This window comes from Podarcis raffonei, chromosome 11 (assembly GCF_027172205.1).
Source record: "Podarcis raffonei isolate rPodRaf1 chromosome 11, rPodRaf1.pri, whole genome shotgun sequence".
Taxonomy (NCBI): Eukaryota; Metazoa; Chordata; class Lepidosauria; order Squamata; family Lacertidae; genus Podarcis; species Podarcis raffonei.
Window position 1 is genome coordinate 15,955,019 of NC_070612.1, and position 17,845 is coordinate 15,972,863.

Genomic DNA, 17,845 nt, shown 5'->3' on the forward strand with positions numbered 1-17,845 from the left:
CTCTTTGTTTGCATGTAGGAGGTCTCAGGAAATACAGGCTTCTAAGTGGCCTCTGAACAGTTCTTAGCAAGAATCTTTTAAAGTTCGGATTTGTTTACTTTGCATTTCCCCCTATTCAGAAAACCACAAGGGCAGTTCCAGCGATTGAACATTAATCTTGCTTCCTGATCTTTTCTTCTGACAGACTTGCAAATAAAAGGTTCCCATCACTTTCCTTTCTAAACAGGGGATGCCATGTTTATCATTTGTCCTCAGGTAGAGATGCAAAAACAAACATACAGGCATCTTACAGTATCATCCCTTTTGTCATTTCCCCCAATCTCTGGCATGCAAGTCTACCACCGATTTTTTTATTTTAAGGCTCTTGTGTTAACACACATCTCTGTTGGGTACCTTGGTGTGTGAACCTGCCACCCACTTTTCCCTTTAAACACACCTCCTACCTAAAGAGGAGGGGAATCTTTCCCCAGAGATAAACCAGGCAATGTCCTTGAATGTTATTGAATTAAATTTTAATATGGCACGTTCACATATGAGGATTCCCAAAAGACATGTGTGCAACACTTAGGGGTCATTCAGACTTCCTTCTGTGCCATGTTTCCAGGCACAGGTTTGGGCTTTAAAGCTCCATGTCTGAGGATTTTTATTTTTGGTCCCAGTGCTTTCCCTGGGAAAACCTGCATAAAAACTGGGAAAAACTGTCTGCCGACAAATGTCGGCTCCCTTGGCCTGTAAAGCGAGACGAGCGCCGCAACCCCAGAGTCGTCTGCGACTGGACTTAACCATCAGGGGTCCTTTACCTTTTTGGGACGCGGGTGGCGCTGTGGTCTAAACCACTGAGTCTCTTGGGCTTGCCAATCAGAAGGTCGGCAGTTTGAATCCCCACGACAGGGTGAGCTCCCATTGCTCGGTCCCTGCTCCTGTCAACCTAGCAGTTCGAAAGCATGCCAAAAAGTGCAAGTAGATAAAATAGGTACTGCTCCGGCAGGAAGGTAAACGACGTTTCCGTGCACTGCTCTGGTTTCGGTGTTCCATTGCACCAGAAGCGGCTTAGTCATGCTGGCCACGTGACCCGGAAAAACTGTCTGTGGACAAACGCTGGCTCCCTCGGCCTGTAAAGCAAGATGAGCGCTGCAACCCCAGAGTTGTCTGCAACTGGACTTAACTGTCAGGGGTCCTTTACCTTTATCTTTTTACAGCTGAATCGGAGCACATGGAAACCGACTTTTCCATGGATATCTGCTCCAATTCAGCAGTAAAATGCAGGTTTTCCCAGGGGAAAGCACCAGAACAACAAGCAAAAACATAAAAACCACTCCGACACAGAGCATTAAATCACAGAGCTGTGCCTGGACAGTGCAATGCAAGAGGGAGTGTGGCTGAGCCCTTCCTTACACGTGGCAGTAATTCCGATGGCATGATCCCACAAAGGTTGGAAGCAAATAACACCAACACACACACAACTTTGCAAGTTCCAGTCTCATCTAGGAATGCATGAGCATTCTTAACTTTGACCTGAAATGGTGAAATCTATTCAAGCACCTTCAAGAAACTAGCTAGAACCTTCCTCTGTTGCAGTCTCTCCTTTCCCTTTCCCTCCCAAGGGCCTGGAAGGGGAAGTCCTCATATCCCCAAATGAAAAGTAATACTATTTGCATCCCTTTCTACATTTGAACCTCCAGGCCAAAGGTTTCCCCACCGCTGCTTTAGATGCCGCAATCCCCACTTGCAGCTCTCTGTTTAATCCATGCCAAGGCATCAATGTGTAGCTCTCAGCTTCATTCTTGCCCAGACAGGACTCCAGCATATGTGACAGTACAACTTATTCATTTTTTTAAAAGGATTTTTATTTATACAGCCAAGAAAGAAGAACAATGCCAGAGGAAATAGTCCTATGTAAACTAACCACATATAGCTTTAGTACGGAGGACATCCCTTTCATGCCATCAAGGACAACAAAAAATATGAAAGAAGCACTCCCAATATATTTTTCTGCCTGCCTTTTGCACTGTTCGCGCCATGATGCGCTCAGAGGAAAAACCTGCAATGTAGCACATTACTTTCCAAAGTATTTGATCTAAAGGCCCATTTTCAAATTATGTAGATGATGCTTTTTGAAGCACAGCATGTTTAAAATACATTTTTAACAGAGCCCAGTAGGGTTCAAATTGCAGTCAGCTGCAGTGTTTTTGCAGGAAAGCAAAGTGCAGATGCAATAGAACCACACATCAAGTGAAATGTTATTATATTAACAACAGCTAGATTGCAGAGTAACATTAGTGTTCATTTTGTTTTAATATCTTGTTTCCAAGATAAGGTATTTCCACTAAAATTGATTGGTATATCCATGTGGCCTAAAAGAAGGAACGGAACATTTGAAGTCAGCATATTTAGGGAAATATGCCTCTCTGGGTAGGTGCATGCTGCCGCGCATGCAGGCCTACCAATGCCTAGATGAAACATGGGACACCCGTACCCAAATCTTGACCCAAATGTCCAAATTTGCCAGGATGTTGGGTCCCTGTGTGGTGAGCCTTTGAGAGCAGCAACTCACCACTTCTAAGCTGGAAGTAGGGAAACTACCTTCCGCTCCATGGGCCAGATCCTTATCAGGATCAGCCTCATAGGTCGGCTTTGACAGGTGTGCCTGGAAGGGCCGGTCATTGTTTCCGCAGGAATGCTGCTGCAAACTCCTGCCAGAATCAGGAAAGGGCTTTGCATTGGACTCCCCTGTTGAAATGGTGTCCATGCAGACCCTAACTGAGCAGGATTTAACCCCCGCTCATCAGCTGATGATTGGGGGTTGAATCCTGCTGAACTCATCTGTACCCTGCTCCACACAGCCAATACAGGATTTTACTCCATCCTCCTGCCCATCACGAGTGATGTCAGCTGATGGCTGGGTGAGTGTGGTTTGCGGAATATGGTCTTGCGAGTCAAATTAGACCCCATTGGTGGGCCAAGACTGGCCCACAGACCAGCTATTGCCCACCTCTGTTCTCAGTGAAGTACTCTCAAGCCATATACTGGCTCCATCCATGCAGGCTGGCCAATGAGACGAGTATAAAGGGGGTTCCTGTTTCAGCTGTTGTGAAAGACTTATTCAGCAAGCTCATTGGGCTTATTGGGCGCTGGCTTGGGAGGTGGGTACGCAGTGTGCTCGGAACCAAGCGCTGGCGCTGGCTTGGGGAGCAGGACACCAAGCGCCAGCTACCCCCTGTTCAGGGCAGTAGAGCCAGGAGGCAGGCCGCACCCACAAATAAGCCTTGAATTTTAAAGCTGGGGCTTATTTGTGGGTGCGTCTTATATTCAGGCCAATATGGTATTTCGCCTATTTCCATGGTGCGATTTTGCTAAAATCTAGGGGTGTCTGAGGAGCTCATTCTTTGCAAATCTTGGTGCAAACTACGCTAATCCTTGACTCCCAGACTAATGTGCAGATCAGGAAGCCACTACCCATTGGATTTCATGCTCTTCCCAATGTTTTCATGCATTTCTCAAGAGACAGTGCACTTGGTGGAGAGAGAACACATTTTGGAAATGTGTCTTTTGTGAGAAAGTAGTATTTAAATATGTGTTTATTACAACAACAAAAATCATGAAGCTTTTCATAAAACTCAGATCAAAAGTAGAATAGCACAGACTTAGAATCGTAGAGTTGGAAGCGACCACAAGGGTCATCTAGTCCAACCCCCTGAAATGCAAGAATTTTCGGCCCAACATGGGGCTCAAACCCACAGCCCTGAGATGTAGAGTCTCATGCTCTACCAACTGAGCTATCCCAGCTTGGCTTGTAAATGAACACATGCAAAAACCGACACAGGATGGAAATAGTTCTCCACCCCAACCAAAAAACGTAAGCGGTTTATGGGCCACTCCTCACACAAGAAATGACTTTTAAACTTTAACCAAGGATATCTAGTTTCTGTTACTAAAAGCAGGGGCATTCCATCTCAGCAGGCCCACGTGAACTCCATGTGCAACATTCAAAACACTGACAGGCGAGGAGCATTCGCTCCATAAATTTATATAGGAAAACAAGCTTTTCAAGACTACAAGAACAGCTGCAAAGGAACTTCTAACATCGTGGGTGTAGACATCCTAGCATCAAACATTTGGCTCAGTTTGCATAATTAGGCAGTGTGGCTGAACCTGTAGTAGCACAGAAAAACCAGAGGAGGAAGAAAGTGACTACCATCTCCATTCTGGGAGACTGTTCACTCATGCTAAGCTATGGTTGGAGGTTGGATGGCGGCTAACAGATTGAGGTTGAATCCTGACAAGACAGAAGTACTGTTTCTGGGGGACAGGAGGCGGGCAGGTGTGGAAGACTCCCTGGTCCTGAATGGGGTAACTGTGCTCCTGAAGGACCAGGTGCGCAGCCTGGGAGTAATTCTGGACTCACAGCTGTCCATGGAGGCGCAGGTCAATTCTGTTTATCAGCTCCATCTGGTACGCAGGCTGAGACCCTACCTGCCGCGGACTGTCTCACCAGAGTGGTGCATGCTCTGGTTATCTCTCGTTTGGACTACTGCAATGTTCTCTATGTGGGGCTACCTTTGAAGGTGACCCGGAAACTACAATTAATCCAGAATGCGGCAGCTAGACTGGTGACTGGGAGCGGCCGCCGAGACCATATAACACCGGTTCTGAGAGATCTGCATTGGCTCCCAGTACGTTTCCGAGCACAATTCAAAGTGTTGGTGCTGACCTTTAAAGCCCTAAACGGCCTCAGTCCACTATACCTGAAGGAGCGTCTCCACCTCCATCGTTCTGCCCGGACACTGAGGTTCAGCGCCGAGGGCCTTCTGGCGGTTCCCTCCCTACGAGAAGTGGAGGTTACAGGGAACCAGGCAGAGGGCCTTCTCAGTAGTGGCGCCCGCCCTGTGGAACGCCCTCCCATCAGATGTCAAAGAGAAAAATAACTACCAAACTTTTAGAAGACATCTAAAGGCAGCCCTGTTTAGGGAAGCTTTTAATGTTTAATAGATTATTGTATTTTAGCGTTTTGTTGGAAGCCGCCCAGAGTGGCTGGGGGGACCCAGCCAGATGGGCGGGGTATAAATAACAAGTTATTATTATATTATTATTATTATGGTTTGGCTTAGTGTGGTGAACAAACCAGGTCAAGGTCTGGGAGAAATTTCTTTATCTGCTAATTTAATTTATACCTTACCCTCCCATCAAAAGAGGTCTGCAAGATGGCTTACAAATGGATAAAACCCAAGGCATGTAATCTTTAAAATGTCAAGATACGAAACGTATTGGAAGAGTTGTTCCATATGTACATGTTTTTATATATCACATGCCTCAGGACAAGGTCTGGGCCAGGACATTAGCACTCCATTTCAGCTGTCCCCTAGGCAGGAACATCTACTTAAAGAGTGAAAGGGTTAGGAATTCTAAAAGCTTAACAACGCAGGAAAAGGTCCAGTATGGCAGTGAAACTGTACACAAATCTCAGCAGAAAATGTCATTTTAACATCCTTCCTTCCTTAACTTATCTGTAGCACTTTAGAACTTCAGTTTTAAAAACACACAAATATCACATTCACATGAATCATCATGGTTATTTATTATCCTTAAACTCACTAGCCAAGGCTAAAGGGGAAGAGACAACTTAAGACAAATATGAGAACGTTATAGATCATTTCGGCTGTCTCAGTCCTGCAATAAAAACTTTTAATGTGTTCCCATCCTTCATCTTTCCAGCCCAGGTTTTATTGGTTTGGATTATTTTTGCGTAGGTTTCAACGCTGTACCAAGCTGTACCTTTTGCCTTTGTAATAAAGAAGCACTTTCCTTTTAAACTGCAGCTATGAAACTTTGTTGCTACAACAGGCAAATCAGTTAAATAAGCTGGTAGAGTAATAATATCTCTGTTAAACTTCTGTCTGCCTCCAGAGCAAATTTGCTGCTCTGTAAACCTTCCTGGTTGTTGAAACCGACTACAACTTGGCTTAAAATTATTGGATCAAACAGGGGAAAGATCCACACCATGCATTTAAAGACCATCCAATGTATGTGGTGGCCATGCCCAGAGTCTTCCTCTAAAACTCAGTGCTCCTGAAGGAATTCTGCACATCCAATGTGCAGATGTGTGTCGTTTCATGCTACCGCCTTCCATGGCTAAGAGAGAAGTTCCTGGGCAACCTTCACAGGGTCAGTTTCCTTGTTAAGACAGGAGACTTGTGGGGCTTCTCAGAGCTGTCTAGTGCCCATTGGGAATGGTGAGGCAGAAGGCAGGTTGCCCAGTAGGCAGAGCCAGACACGGAGCAATGGTTCCAAACTACAAGAAAGAAGATTCCACCTAAACATTAGGAAGAACTTCCTGACAGTAAGAGCTGTTCAACAGTGGAATTTGCTGCCAAGGAGTGTGGTGGAGTCTCCTTCTTTGGAGGTCTTTAAGCAGAGGCTTGACAACCATATGTCAGGAGTGCTCTGATGGTGTTTCCTGCTTGGCAGGGGGTTGGACTCGATGGCCCTTGTGGTCTCTTCCAACTCTATGATTCTATGATTCTATGATTCTATGGTTCAATGATACTTGGAGCCAACTAAGTCTAGTTTTGTCCCCATCCTCATCCCTGCTGAGTTCTACAAGGACAACATTAAGACGAAGGAGGTGGAGCTAGGGGCAATGACAGATGGACTCAACTACTTTGGGTTTTTACTCTCACCCTCCCCCTTCTTAGTTCTACAAGGGCAATGCTGAGATTAAGGAGGAGGCAGTCTCGCCCCCTAGACCAGTTGCAAGCAAGAAGGCAGGCGGGTGGGGAATGACTGAAAGCAGATGGAGGTTGGTGGAGCATTTTGTCAGTCACCTAATGGACCAGCCTCTATTGAATTGCACATGTGTGAACACCACCAGTCCATTTTTGGGGGGAGGGCTGGAGTTCCTCCTTCCCCGTCTTGCTTTCTCTGCCATCAACAAGATTTTAGCTTTGTAGAAAGGACTACGATACAATACAATACAATACGATAATCTTTATTGTCATTGTCCCATACAGAACAATGAAATTGAAAAATCTACATAAGACATTCAAAAACCAACAAGCCTGCTATCCCAGCTATCCCAACCTGCTTAGCCCCCTAAAAACTCTGATACCCCATTTTTAAATACAATATACACCCATAGAGACTCCTTACACAAAATTGCATTTGGATAGAAACTGGCGGCTAGTCTTTGTCTTTATAACCCTGTACCTTCTTCCAGAAGGCAGAAGCTGAAAGAGATCATTTCTGGGGTGTGTACTATCCTGAGCTATCTCTGCAGCTTTCTTATGGCACCTGGAAGCACAGATTTGATCCAAGGTGGGAAGAGTGCACCCAATTACTCTCTCCACAGCAGTTGAATTTATAGGTGTCATTGCTTCATCCTTATAAGCATTCACTTAATTAAGTGTGATCCACTTATAAAATTAGCCTAAAGAAGGGGGACTACCTTGGGCCTTTCCTTTTCCTTTTTCTCATGTTGTATCATTTATTTAATTGTAAGCTTTCAAGGCAGGCCCGTGGCGGCTTCTTCCTTTAAATAATTGTGTATGGCACATAGCTATTGAAGGCCCTTTTAAAATAAACAACGTGTCCTAGGAAATAACATATTATTACGTTGTAAGGAGTGCTCTAGTTTCTCTTTTCACAACGGACGTATAAAGTCATCTGGGAATGCAGAAGCCAAGACCAGTTTTCTGCCTGGAAGGGGATGTTCCAAGAGAGATGCCTTGAAGGGCTTTTGAAGTTTGTCCAATTGCTTCCAAATCAGTCAGGATATTAAGGCAACTTTTAACCATAGTTTCATATCCAGGCTTGTTTAGAAGCCATTAACCATAGTTGTGCTGGGCTCACACATAATAGCAAGCTGTGGTTAAGAGCTGAATTCCCACTTGTTCTTCCACTTGTATCTGGGGAGGACCAAAGCAGTAAGAAGAGGTCCACCTGTTCATGCATGATGCTTGTGCATATTCTGACTTGCTAAGCAGGTGAACTAATGCCAGTGTACTAGAAGATGCAAAGATCACCAGGGTTGAAGCAATGAGTCTTCAACAACAACTTCGTTGGACTGGTCATGTTGTGCGGATGCCTGATTATTGTCTTCCAAAGCAGCTACTCTATTCCGAACTTAAAAATGGAAAGCATAATGCTGGTGGTCAACTAAAGAAGTTCAAAGACTCTCTCAAAGCAAATCTAAAAAAAAGTAGTATAAACACCGACAACTGGGAAACACTGGCTTGCGAGCGCTCCAATTGGAGAACAGCCTTTGGCAAAGGTGTTGTGGGTTTTGAAGACTCTCAAACTCAGGACGAAACGGAGAAACGTGCTAAGAGGAAGGCATGCTTGGCAAACCCTCACCATGATCAACTCCCTCCCAGAAACCTATGTCCCCACTGTGGAAGGACGTGTGGATCCAGAACTGGCCTCCACAGTCACTTACGGACTCACTGCTAAATCCCTGTTTTGGAAGACAATCTTACTTGGCTACAAGTTGATCTCCAAAGAAGAAGACTATGTGTAGACGGTGCTTCAAACTAGCTGGCTATTATTATTATTATTATTATTATTATTATTATTATTATTACAGTGGTACCTCGGGTTAAGTACTTAATTCGTTCTGGAGGTCCGTTCTTAGCCTGAAACTGTTCTTAACCTGAAGCACCACTTTAGCTAATGGGGTCTCCCGCTGCTGCCGAGGCGCCGGAGCAGAATTTCTGTTCTCATCCTGAAGCAAAGTTCTTAACCCGAGGTAATATTTCTGGGTTAGCGGAGTCTGTAACCTGAAGCGTATGTAACCTGAAGCTTATGTAACCCAAGGTACCACTGTATGATGATGATGATGATGATGATGATGATGAAGAAGATCCAATGGGCATCAGCCACCATGGCATACAGCCCTCAGCTGGATTGGGGTCATTGCTTATTTGTAACTGAACTTATCAAAGGCCAGAACATTAATCCTTGCAAATAATTCTGCTCTTTCTCTCTCACACACCCCTTCTCCAGTAGCTTCCCCAATGGCTGCTGCTCTCCATTGCAGAAAAGTTTCCAAAACTGTACAAGACACCCTTTTAGGCAGGGTGTGGGAATCCTACGCTCCACTACAGAGCGGTCCAACTGAATAGCCAGCACGATCGGCATTTGTGGGAAAAAAATGCAATGAATCAGCGTTATCACAAATGAGCAAATAAAGAGTTCATTCAGGTTTTTGTGTGTGTGTTTAACTTAAGCAGATTTTTTTTGGTACAATGTAAAGCAAAACAGAGCCAAAGATTTTGCAACACTGTAAAACTTCCAGAAACCAAATTCCCTCCCTAAAAACAGATGGTTATTATTTAAAAGGGGTGTTAGATTACACACATACATTGGCTATTTCAGCACCTGCAGGAAACAGACTTCTTGTACCTTTTGCAGCCCTCACCACTGCAAGGAACGAAAAGGGGGCTTGTTGTTTCTCATGGGGTGTTTTCCCATTAGACATTCCTTTTACTGGGTTCAAGCCACAATACTGGGTAATCCATATGGTTACTATCAAGTGGGAATAACTTTTTTGCATTATTATTTTTAAATACGCCCATCTTGTTTATACAGTTATGCTATACACTTTGCACTTAGAAATATTTTTAGCCTAATATCTGGATCTATCCCTAAGTCTAATTAATTAACAGAAAGCAACGGTGTGGCAAAGCCCACAAACCAAGAAGACAGCCGCTTCGACTCAAGAAGAGAAAGTATAAAGTAGGAGCAGATCCAGGAGGAGAGGAGGTGTGCCTCAATACTAATAATAACAATAATGTATTACTTATACCCCAACCATCCAACTGGGTTGCCTCAGCAATAAAATGGGTGTGTGTAGGATAGATGGCACTGGAACATTCATCATAATTTGCTCACACAAAGCTTGCATGGTGGTTAGATTATGTCTGGTCTTTATTGAGCATTTGTTCTGACTGGTTTGCAGGGAGGTTATATGGCAATGAGCATTCATCCCACATTTATCGCAATTTGCTTGCAGGGTGTTTATACATGTTCCTGCTAATCATTTGTTCATCCCATACTTTTCAGTGTATTTCCCCATCACTCTCCAAACTGCAAAAAGACATTCTTAAAACATTGATTTTTTTTTTTACATGTAGGGCAGGAGAACACGTTAATCCACTGGGCAAAACTAAAGTTATGGTATGCACTTGAATCCCCCCCCCCCGCGCAAAGTACCAACGGTCCGTACACACCTGCTGTCTGCACAACTCAATAGACTGTTTGTGAGGAGTCTATAGGGCAAAATGGGCAGCACAAAAATCAGGATCTACTAGGAAGTGACTGGGTGATTTGCAGTGGGCTGACAAAGCTTTAGGGCTCTCAGTTGGTCAATAATAGCAACAACGAAAAAGGGACGCGGGTGGCTCTGTGGGTTAAACCACAGAGCCTAGGACTTGCCGATCAGAAAGTCGGCGGTTTGAATCCCCGCAACGGGGTGAGCTCCCATTGCTCAGTCCTTTCTCCTGGCAACCTAGCAGTTTGAAAGCACATCAAAGTGCAAGTAGATAAATAGGTACCGCTCCGGTGGGAAGGTAAATGGTGTTTCCGTGTGCTGCTCTGGTTCGCCAGAAGCGGCTTAGTCATGCTGGCCACATGACCCGGAAGCTGTACACCGGCTCCCTCGGCCAATAAAGTGAGATGAGCGCCGCAACCCCAGAGTCGGTCACGACTGGACCTAATGGTCAGGGGTCCCTTTACCTTTACCTAGCAACAACGAAAAGGACACACACACACACACACAACCCTTAATAAGGCTGCTGAATTGAAGCTTCAGAGCCAGAGGTTGAAAATGACCACCAAGTCTCAACCAGGGCCAGGGCCTTTTCAGTACTGGCGCCGACTTGGTGGAAAATTCTGTCACAAGAGACTAGGGCCCTGTGGGACTTGACATCTTTCCACAGGGCCTGCAAGACACAGCTGTTCCGCCTGGCCTTTGGTTTGGACTCAGTCTGGCCCTTACGGTTTTGATTTATGGACTACTTTTAAAATGAGGCTGCTTTTTAAATTGCATTTTAACCTGCATTTTAAATTGGGTGTCCCACCCCCCATTATGTTTCTATTGTAATTTTACTGGTGTTAGCCACCCTGAACCTGGCTCTGGCTGGGGAGGGTGGGGTATAATTATTATTATTATTATTATTATTATTATTATTATTATTATTATTAAATCCCTTATGACTCTATGATTCTATGATGTCAGTCCTGGTTTGATATCTTGATGTTATGATGATAAGACTAACTTACTGGAAAGGGAAGTTGTTGCATCATGACACATTTCCAAAGCGGTAGCCATAGTTGCTGAAGGTGGCAGTCAATTTGCTAACCAAGCGACGTTCAAAGCAGCATATCCAAAGCCTCACTTACGGGTTCCAGGACTTCTGGCACCAGAGTCTTTCCTTTGCCCTCCTCCTCCTCCTCCTCCTCCTCCGGCTCTTCGTTCTCTTTATTGTCAGTCCAGGGAGCCGCATCTTGAGCAGAGCAAGTGCTGATTAAATCTGGCAAACTTGTAGATGGGTAACTGAGAAAATCCTCTTCTGCCCCTTCCTGTGAGGAAGAAGGAGGAGAGGAAGAAGAACACTTGCAATTACATCCTTGCACATACAAGCTTAGTACAACAACCCTGCAAAGTTAGTGGTGTATTAGTATTGAATGATATATTGTGGGTCGGTGTAAAGGGAGATTGCGATGGTACATACTGGTGAAGACAACTGTCTTGAGACTCCCAGAAGTGATCTAATCATACAATCCACACAAGCAATGAATGCAAGAGCACAACACCCTTCAAAAATATTCACTTCTGTTTTTGTTTTTATTTTAACATTAGTCATCCAATGGTTTTATTACTTCCCTGGTTTCCTGCTTCTTTAATTGTTTGTGTGTGTGTGTGTAAAGCAGTTTGAAGCTCTTTTGGTATTAAGCAGGATATAAATGTATGAAATACATAAATTTTAAAACTTAGTTTGTATAGCTTTCACTAAAGTTGGTTACAGCATGGCGCTGATAACACCAAGGTTGCAATATCAATCCTCGTATGGGGCAGCTGCATATTCCCGCATTGCAGGGGGTTGGACTAGATGATCCTCAGGGTCCCTTCCAGCTCTACAATTCTATGATCCTCATAGCTTTTCTTGTCTTGTCTTACTGTAGGCTTGTAAAATTCCCTGCTTTCAGTTGTGCATACTCTCAGGAAACCATGCTGAGGACTGTGGGCTTCATCCATTATCCTCAAACCATGGGTAATTAGAGTACTACTCCACTCTGAGAATTGTAGCTGTGTGAGAGGGATAGCTACTCTCACACCTTTAGCAAACTACAGTTCCCATGATTCTTTGGGGGAAGCCATGACTGCTTAAAGTGGTATGATACAGCATTAAATGCATATGGTGCAGACGTGGCCCTAGTGAACCAAGGAGCTGAATCAGGTTGGATTTCTTGGTTGGAAACAGACAATAGTTTTGAAAAGAGCTGAAATCAATGTGACGTGCCTGTGGTCTACATTTCTCTTGTTCCATTTTGCATGTTGCTTTAAGAAAAGGGGGGGGGAGACGAGGTCATAATGTGTTCATTGGAATAATTCCCACTAACATGTCCATAAGCTGATGATGGCAGCATCAAATGGCAAGTCACATGTTTGGAGCAGCCATTACTATCCAACACGATAGACCAGCCTTCTGCAACCTGGGGCTTTCTAGATGTTTTGGACCAATTCCCATCAGCTCCAGGCAGCGTGGCCAATGATGGCAGCTGTATTCCAAAACGTATGGAGGACAGCAAGCAGGTCAGAGGAAGCTGCCACAGAAAGAACTTTCCCTCCATCACAATGCTTGCCTTTCAGCCAATTCCCATTCACCCATTCAGTTGCATCGAATGTTGACTAGTCAAGTGAAGTGTGTGCGTGCCTGAAGCAGCCCTTCACATCTCTCCTGAAAATGAACACAGCACAACCTGTAGTTCACCTGAAGCGGATTCTGGCAGGGTTTTCTCCTAGGAGAATTCATGTCAGTCGTAGAGATTCTGGTGTGGCGTGACTGGAGAAAGGACTTTGGGAAGGTGTGGGCCAAAACCCAGCTCTTGAAACGCAGCCCAACTCAAAGGCAAACACATCAACCTACATTCTGAATGGTTCTACTGACAAGGTGAGGGATATACTGCGAAGCTGCTGCCAAACTGGCTGATGCTAAATAACTCCAGCTGAAATGTTGCAGAAGTCGTAAGCTAACGACTCTTGAGTCTTGTCAGTGGACTTGGCGGGTGTGTCTTTTGCTCATGGTACAGGGTTTTAAATTTTGGACATGGGCTGCAAGAGGCAATGTTGTAATTCATGGTCATATTCTAGCCAAGGAATGTGTGATCTGGGCAAGGAGGGTGGCCTGGGAAAAACTGGACAGAGAAGGCCAGACAGAGAGGTCTCAAGGGCCGCACTTGAGGTTTCTCATACGTACTCTAGCATGGAGTGGAAGGATGAGAGAAGAATTAAGCATTGGAAGGTGGTCACCGGGTTAAGAAACAATCCCTATAAAACTTTGTTAAATGGCATGTGATAGCCAGAGAAAATATTTGCCAAATTTTGGAAAAGTAATAGAAACACAAATAGGAAGATTTGAGAACTATTAGAAATAGTTACACTGACAACACTTTTGAGAAATATAGATTAAGAATGAGGTAAGTGTGAGAAGGTGGGATTTAATGACACAATATGTATATTAAAGGAATATACCAGGAATAAAATTGATGGTGAATGAGTATATGATGCTATTTAATGAACTACTTAAGATATGAGAAACTGGGCTTTTAATAGATCAAAATGAATTCATTTGTCTTCCCATATTGTTCTACGTATTGGTGGAAACGATTAGATGCATATTTTGCACTTTAACCATTACAGCGTTTCATGCCGTAGAATAACATGGGGTGGCAATGGTTTGAACACATATTCTCTGCCTCCAAAACAAACGTCTCAGGAAGCAGAAAATGTGTTCCACGGCCACTTTGAACATGTATAACACCCCCATATAGCTCAACCAACAGCCATTGTGGGACCTCTTCTCCATTAATTTAATAAAACAAACTAAACTAATTGCTATTGTCCATTGTTGCAATGGCAAATTCCCCAGGTTATTGATTCACTGAGTAAAGATGTACCTTCTTTCATCAGTCCTGAATTTTCCCACCCATTTTTCAAAAGCCATCTAAGCTAGTGGCTATGGTCACGTATTGCAGGAATAGATCTTCTGTGCATACCTAAACATACTGAATCCATTTAATTGACTATTACCTACCCTGCTTGCAACTACCAGGTACACAAGGCCTTCAGCCGACCGAAGAAGAGCGACAGCATCTTGATGGGAGAGGCCAACCAAAGAGTGGCCGTTGATCATGAGCAGTTCATCGCCAACTTTCAGTCTACCATCTCTAAGGAAAGAGGAAAAGGACAACAAAGACTTTTCAGTTTCATGGGGAATGTTTCTAGGTTCTGAAGTGTCAAGAAAGTTATTATTCTGTAGGCGAACATTATATTCTGATGCTACTGCTCAAGGAACAACAGGAGGTACCACGTCATTTGGGCAAAAGTGTTTTGTTTTGTTTTTAATAAAAAAAAATGGGTCGCCACACACACCCGTTGCCCAGTCAAAGGAAGCAAGAATAAACGTCGGTGCTTCCTTTTCCCCATCCTCCTACTTTCAGTGGGGAAGTTTCAAGTTGAATATAGGAGGCACCGCCTGCATTTTGTTAATAATGAATATTCAAGTCACTCCACATTTACTTAACACCTTCTCTGGAGCGTCTCGGAGCACTTTATAGACACTAACGATATCACTGGTAAGTAGGTCAGCTTTAATATTAAATTTTCCGTGGAACAGTTAACTCGCTCACTTGCTGTGGAGTAGTTAACTCGGCATGCTTCCTTTCCTGTAGTACAACTGCCCAGCACCAAATCCATCTCCCCAGGTAGGAACAGGTAGGAACCCTGGCAGACTTCTGCCAGCTTCTTTTTCAAGAGACGGACTAGTACCCTGCCAAGGCTTATGTGTAGTGTACCTGACCTACTTTCTCACAGTGGCGAGGGAATCCTAGAACATGCTACAACAGTAAGGTTGCCAGAACAAAGCTCAGAAACAAAGAACAACCTAAAGCAGGAATAGGGAACCAGTGGCTGTCCAGATAGTGTTGGACTCCAACTCCCATCCGTCCCAGACAGCATGATCAATGGTTAGGGATGGAGAATGAAGGTACTCTTCATGAAAATGAGGTGTACATGTACATTTTAGGCTAGGCCAAAAAACACCTCCAAGGATCCTTTTCTTCCACCTGCATAAGAAATGCCATCCCATAAAAGACGACGGGATCTAATTATATGGCTGTTTACATTCCAGGTTCAGGAACCTACCACAGATTTTTGAAACGCATGTGAGTTGCACACATCTTACTACCCTGGTGGCTTCCAGATTTCCAAACAAGCCTTGTTCAAATTGCTTCAGTCTCTGAGATCTCTGATTTTCCTGGTGGTAGAACCGGAACAGCAAGAAAGTCAAGGGTGCTCCAGGCAATTTATTTACCAACATCAGGTACACCACGGGCAGGAGAATGCCCTCAAAAGGATGATGGCAAATGGAGTAATCTCTTTGGGGTTGTTGCTTCAGGGGCAAAGCACAATCTTACAGGGACTTATTCTATCAAGCCTCATATCAAGATTTTTGGTTGGTTGCAGCTTCTGCTGTAGAAACTAAAAACCCTGATGTGAGACTTGAAAGAATCTAGACAGAGCAGGGAGCTAGATGGGTGTCCTAGAAGAGCTCTAGTGGGGCCTCTGGAAGTCGCCTTCGGTATGAGGAAGGCTTGAGAAATGTTTTTAGTGGTGAGATTTGGTGGGAGTGGCTGTGGGGAAACAACTCTTGCAACAGCATCAATTTATTATTTTACTTTTTCTCTTTTGCTTTGGATTTGAATTTTAAGTTGCTTTGAGGGGCCAATCCTTGCTGAAAAGCGGGGAATAATTTAAAAAAAAAACTAATTTGGCAGCCGCCTACTGCTTTCATTTACTTAAACCTTTGTGTTACACCCAAATGATGGGATAGTCAGATGTGCATGATGTGACAACAGAACAAATTGTACCTGTGAGCAGAGCCTCCTTCTTCCACCCGTGCGATAATGATGGCGTGAGGAGAACGTTTCGATCCTCGGCCTCCGGTGATCTGGATTCCCAGCCCATCTGTTCCCTTCATCATGGTCATCTTCCATATCCGGCAACCTTCTCGCTGGGAGAGGAATTTTCAGAGAGTTCTTGCATTTATATTTAGGAGAAGACACTTTCCAGCTGCATCCTAAAATTTCTCACTCTGGCTGAGAGATCTAGCAGACCAGATCAGCATGTACAAACTGGGCTTTTGTCTCGTTGGAAAGGGAAAGGCAAGAGACCTCAGACAGAGACCTTTTGCTTCTCCTTTGCCAGCAAAGGAAACCTGGGTGCTTGAGATATTACAGGTCATAGTTAAAGCATATTGTTTCGGCAGTTTTTGCACTCAGTTTTTGCACATGCCCATCTTCTAAACATCGAAATGCAACCATGTTATGTCCCATTTTGCAGTAATCATCATGGAAGTGCATATATTCAAGTTAATATTCAGCTGTAAGTATTTTGTATTAACTGAAGTAAGTACAGTGGTACCTTGGCTTGCAACCGCTTTGGATTACAACCGTTTTGGATTACAACCACGTCAAAACCTGGAAGTGCGTGTCCCATTTTTGGATTACAACCCATTTTTATTGGATTACAACCAAATTTTGGGGGGGAGGCCCCACTGGCGAAAGCGCGCCTTGGGTTACAATCTGTTTTGGTTTACAACCGGACCTCCGGAATGGATTATGGTTGTAAACCAAGGTACCACTGTACAGGCAACTCCCAATTTATGTGTGCCTAATTGCTGTGCGACCATGCCTAGAAGTGACTTTAAAAATGGTAATAAGGACCCTAAAAGAGAGAAGAAGAAGAAGAAAGGCAATTTATACGATATTGGCAGGTGGGGCCTACCAACTCATCAAGGGATATTACAGCTCCCTCGCTGAATTTTCAACTTGCGGGGGCAGGGGAGAGTATGTCTCAAGACATCTGGAAGAACTTTCTTTTGGTAAGAGTTCTTCAATAGTGGTATGGATTCAAATTAGATTCAGACTAAATATCAGAAAGAACTTTCGGACAGTAAGAGTTGTTGGACAGTGGAACAGACTCCCTCAGGTGGTTGTGGACTCTCCTTCCCTGGAGGGTTTTAAGCAGAGGTTGGGTGGCCATCTCTCATAGATGCTTTAGCTGAGATTCCTGCATTGCAGAGGGTTTGATTAGATGACCCTCGGGACTCCTTCCAATGCTACAATTCTATGAATCTATGATTACTTGTCTGTAGAAATATATGTATGCAGGCAATATTATTCCTAATTGCTCACTTAAGAGGCGATACCATGAACTACTTTGAGCATATCTGGGTACCTATGTTTATGTCCTGACTTTCCCTTCCCCTTTAGGCTCCTGTACCCCAAGATCCCTGGCTAACCGGCCTGATATCTACTGGGACAAAGCATGTACACTTCGATTCCAGGTATCAAATATTTCTTTGCTCTTGCACTGCACAAAAGTAGAGAAACGGTGATGGCAATTTATCTGGAGGCAAGGTGTACCAGGAGGCTGTTGAGTAGAAAATCCAGCTCGGTTTTCAGATGCGAGCTGACATCTGGGGGTTACAAGGGCGACTCCCCCCCCCCCCGCCCCCGTACTTGGCAGAGACTTTGCTGCAAAAGGTGAAGAGCCTGTGGTAAGAGTGAG

The 17,845-nt window shown here is 44.3% G+C and overlaps 1 protein-coding gene across 5 annotated transcripts in view; it reads right to left on the reverse strand.

Moving 5' to 3' along the window:
* Positions 1-17,845, reverse strand: part of PDZD2 (PDZ domain containing 2) — a 169,084-nt gene that overhangs the window by 48,588 nt on the left and 102,651 nt on the right. For 4 of the 5 annotated variants that reach the window (XM_053407576.1, XM_053407577.1, XM_053407575.1 and 1 more), the window contains exons 3-5: positions 16,144-16,286; positions 14,310-14,442; positions 11,395-11,574 (exon numbers count right to left, since the gene is read on the reverse strand). The exons of the other annotated variant lie outside the window; for it this stretch is intronic. In XM_053407576.1, the coding sequence (XP_053263551.1) occupies positions 11,395-11,574; positions 14,310-14,442; positions 16,144-16,286 (456 nt within the window). The remainder of the gene's footprint in view (positions 1-11,394; positions 11,575-14,309; positions 14,443-16,143; positions 16,287-17,845) is intronic. 5 annotated transcript variants of the gene reach the window in all.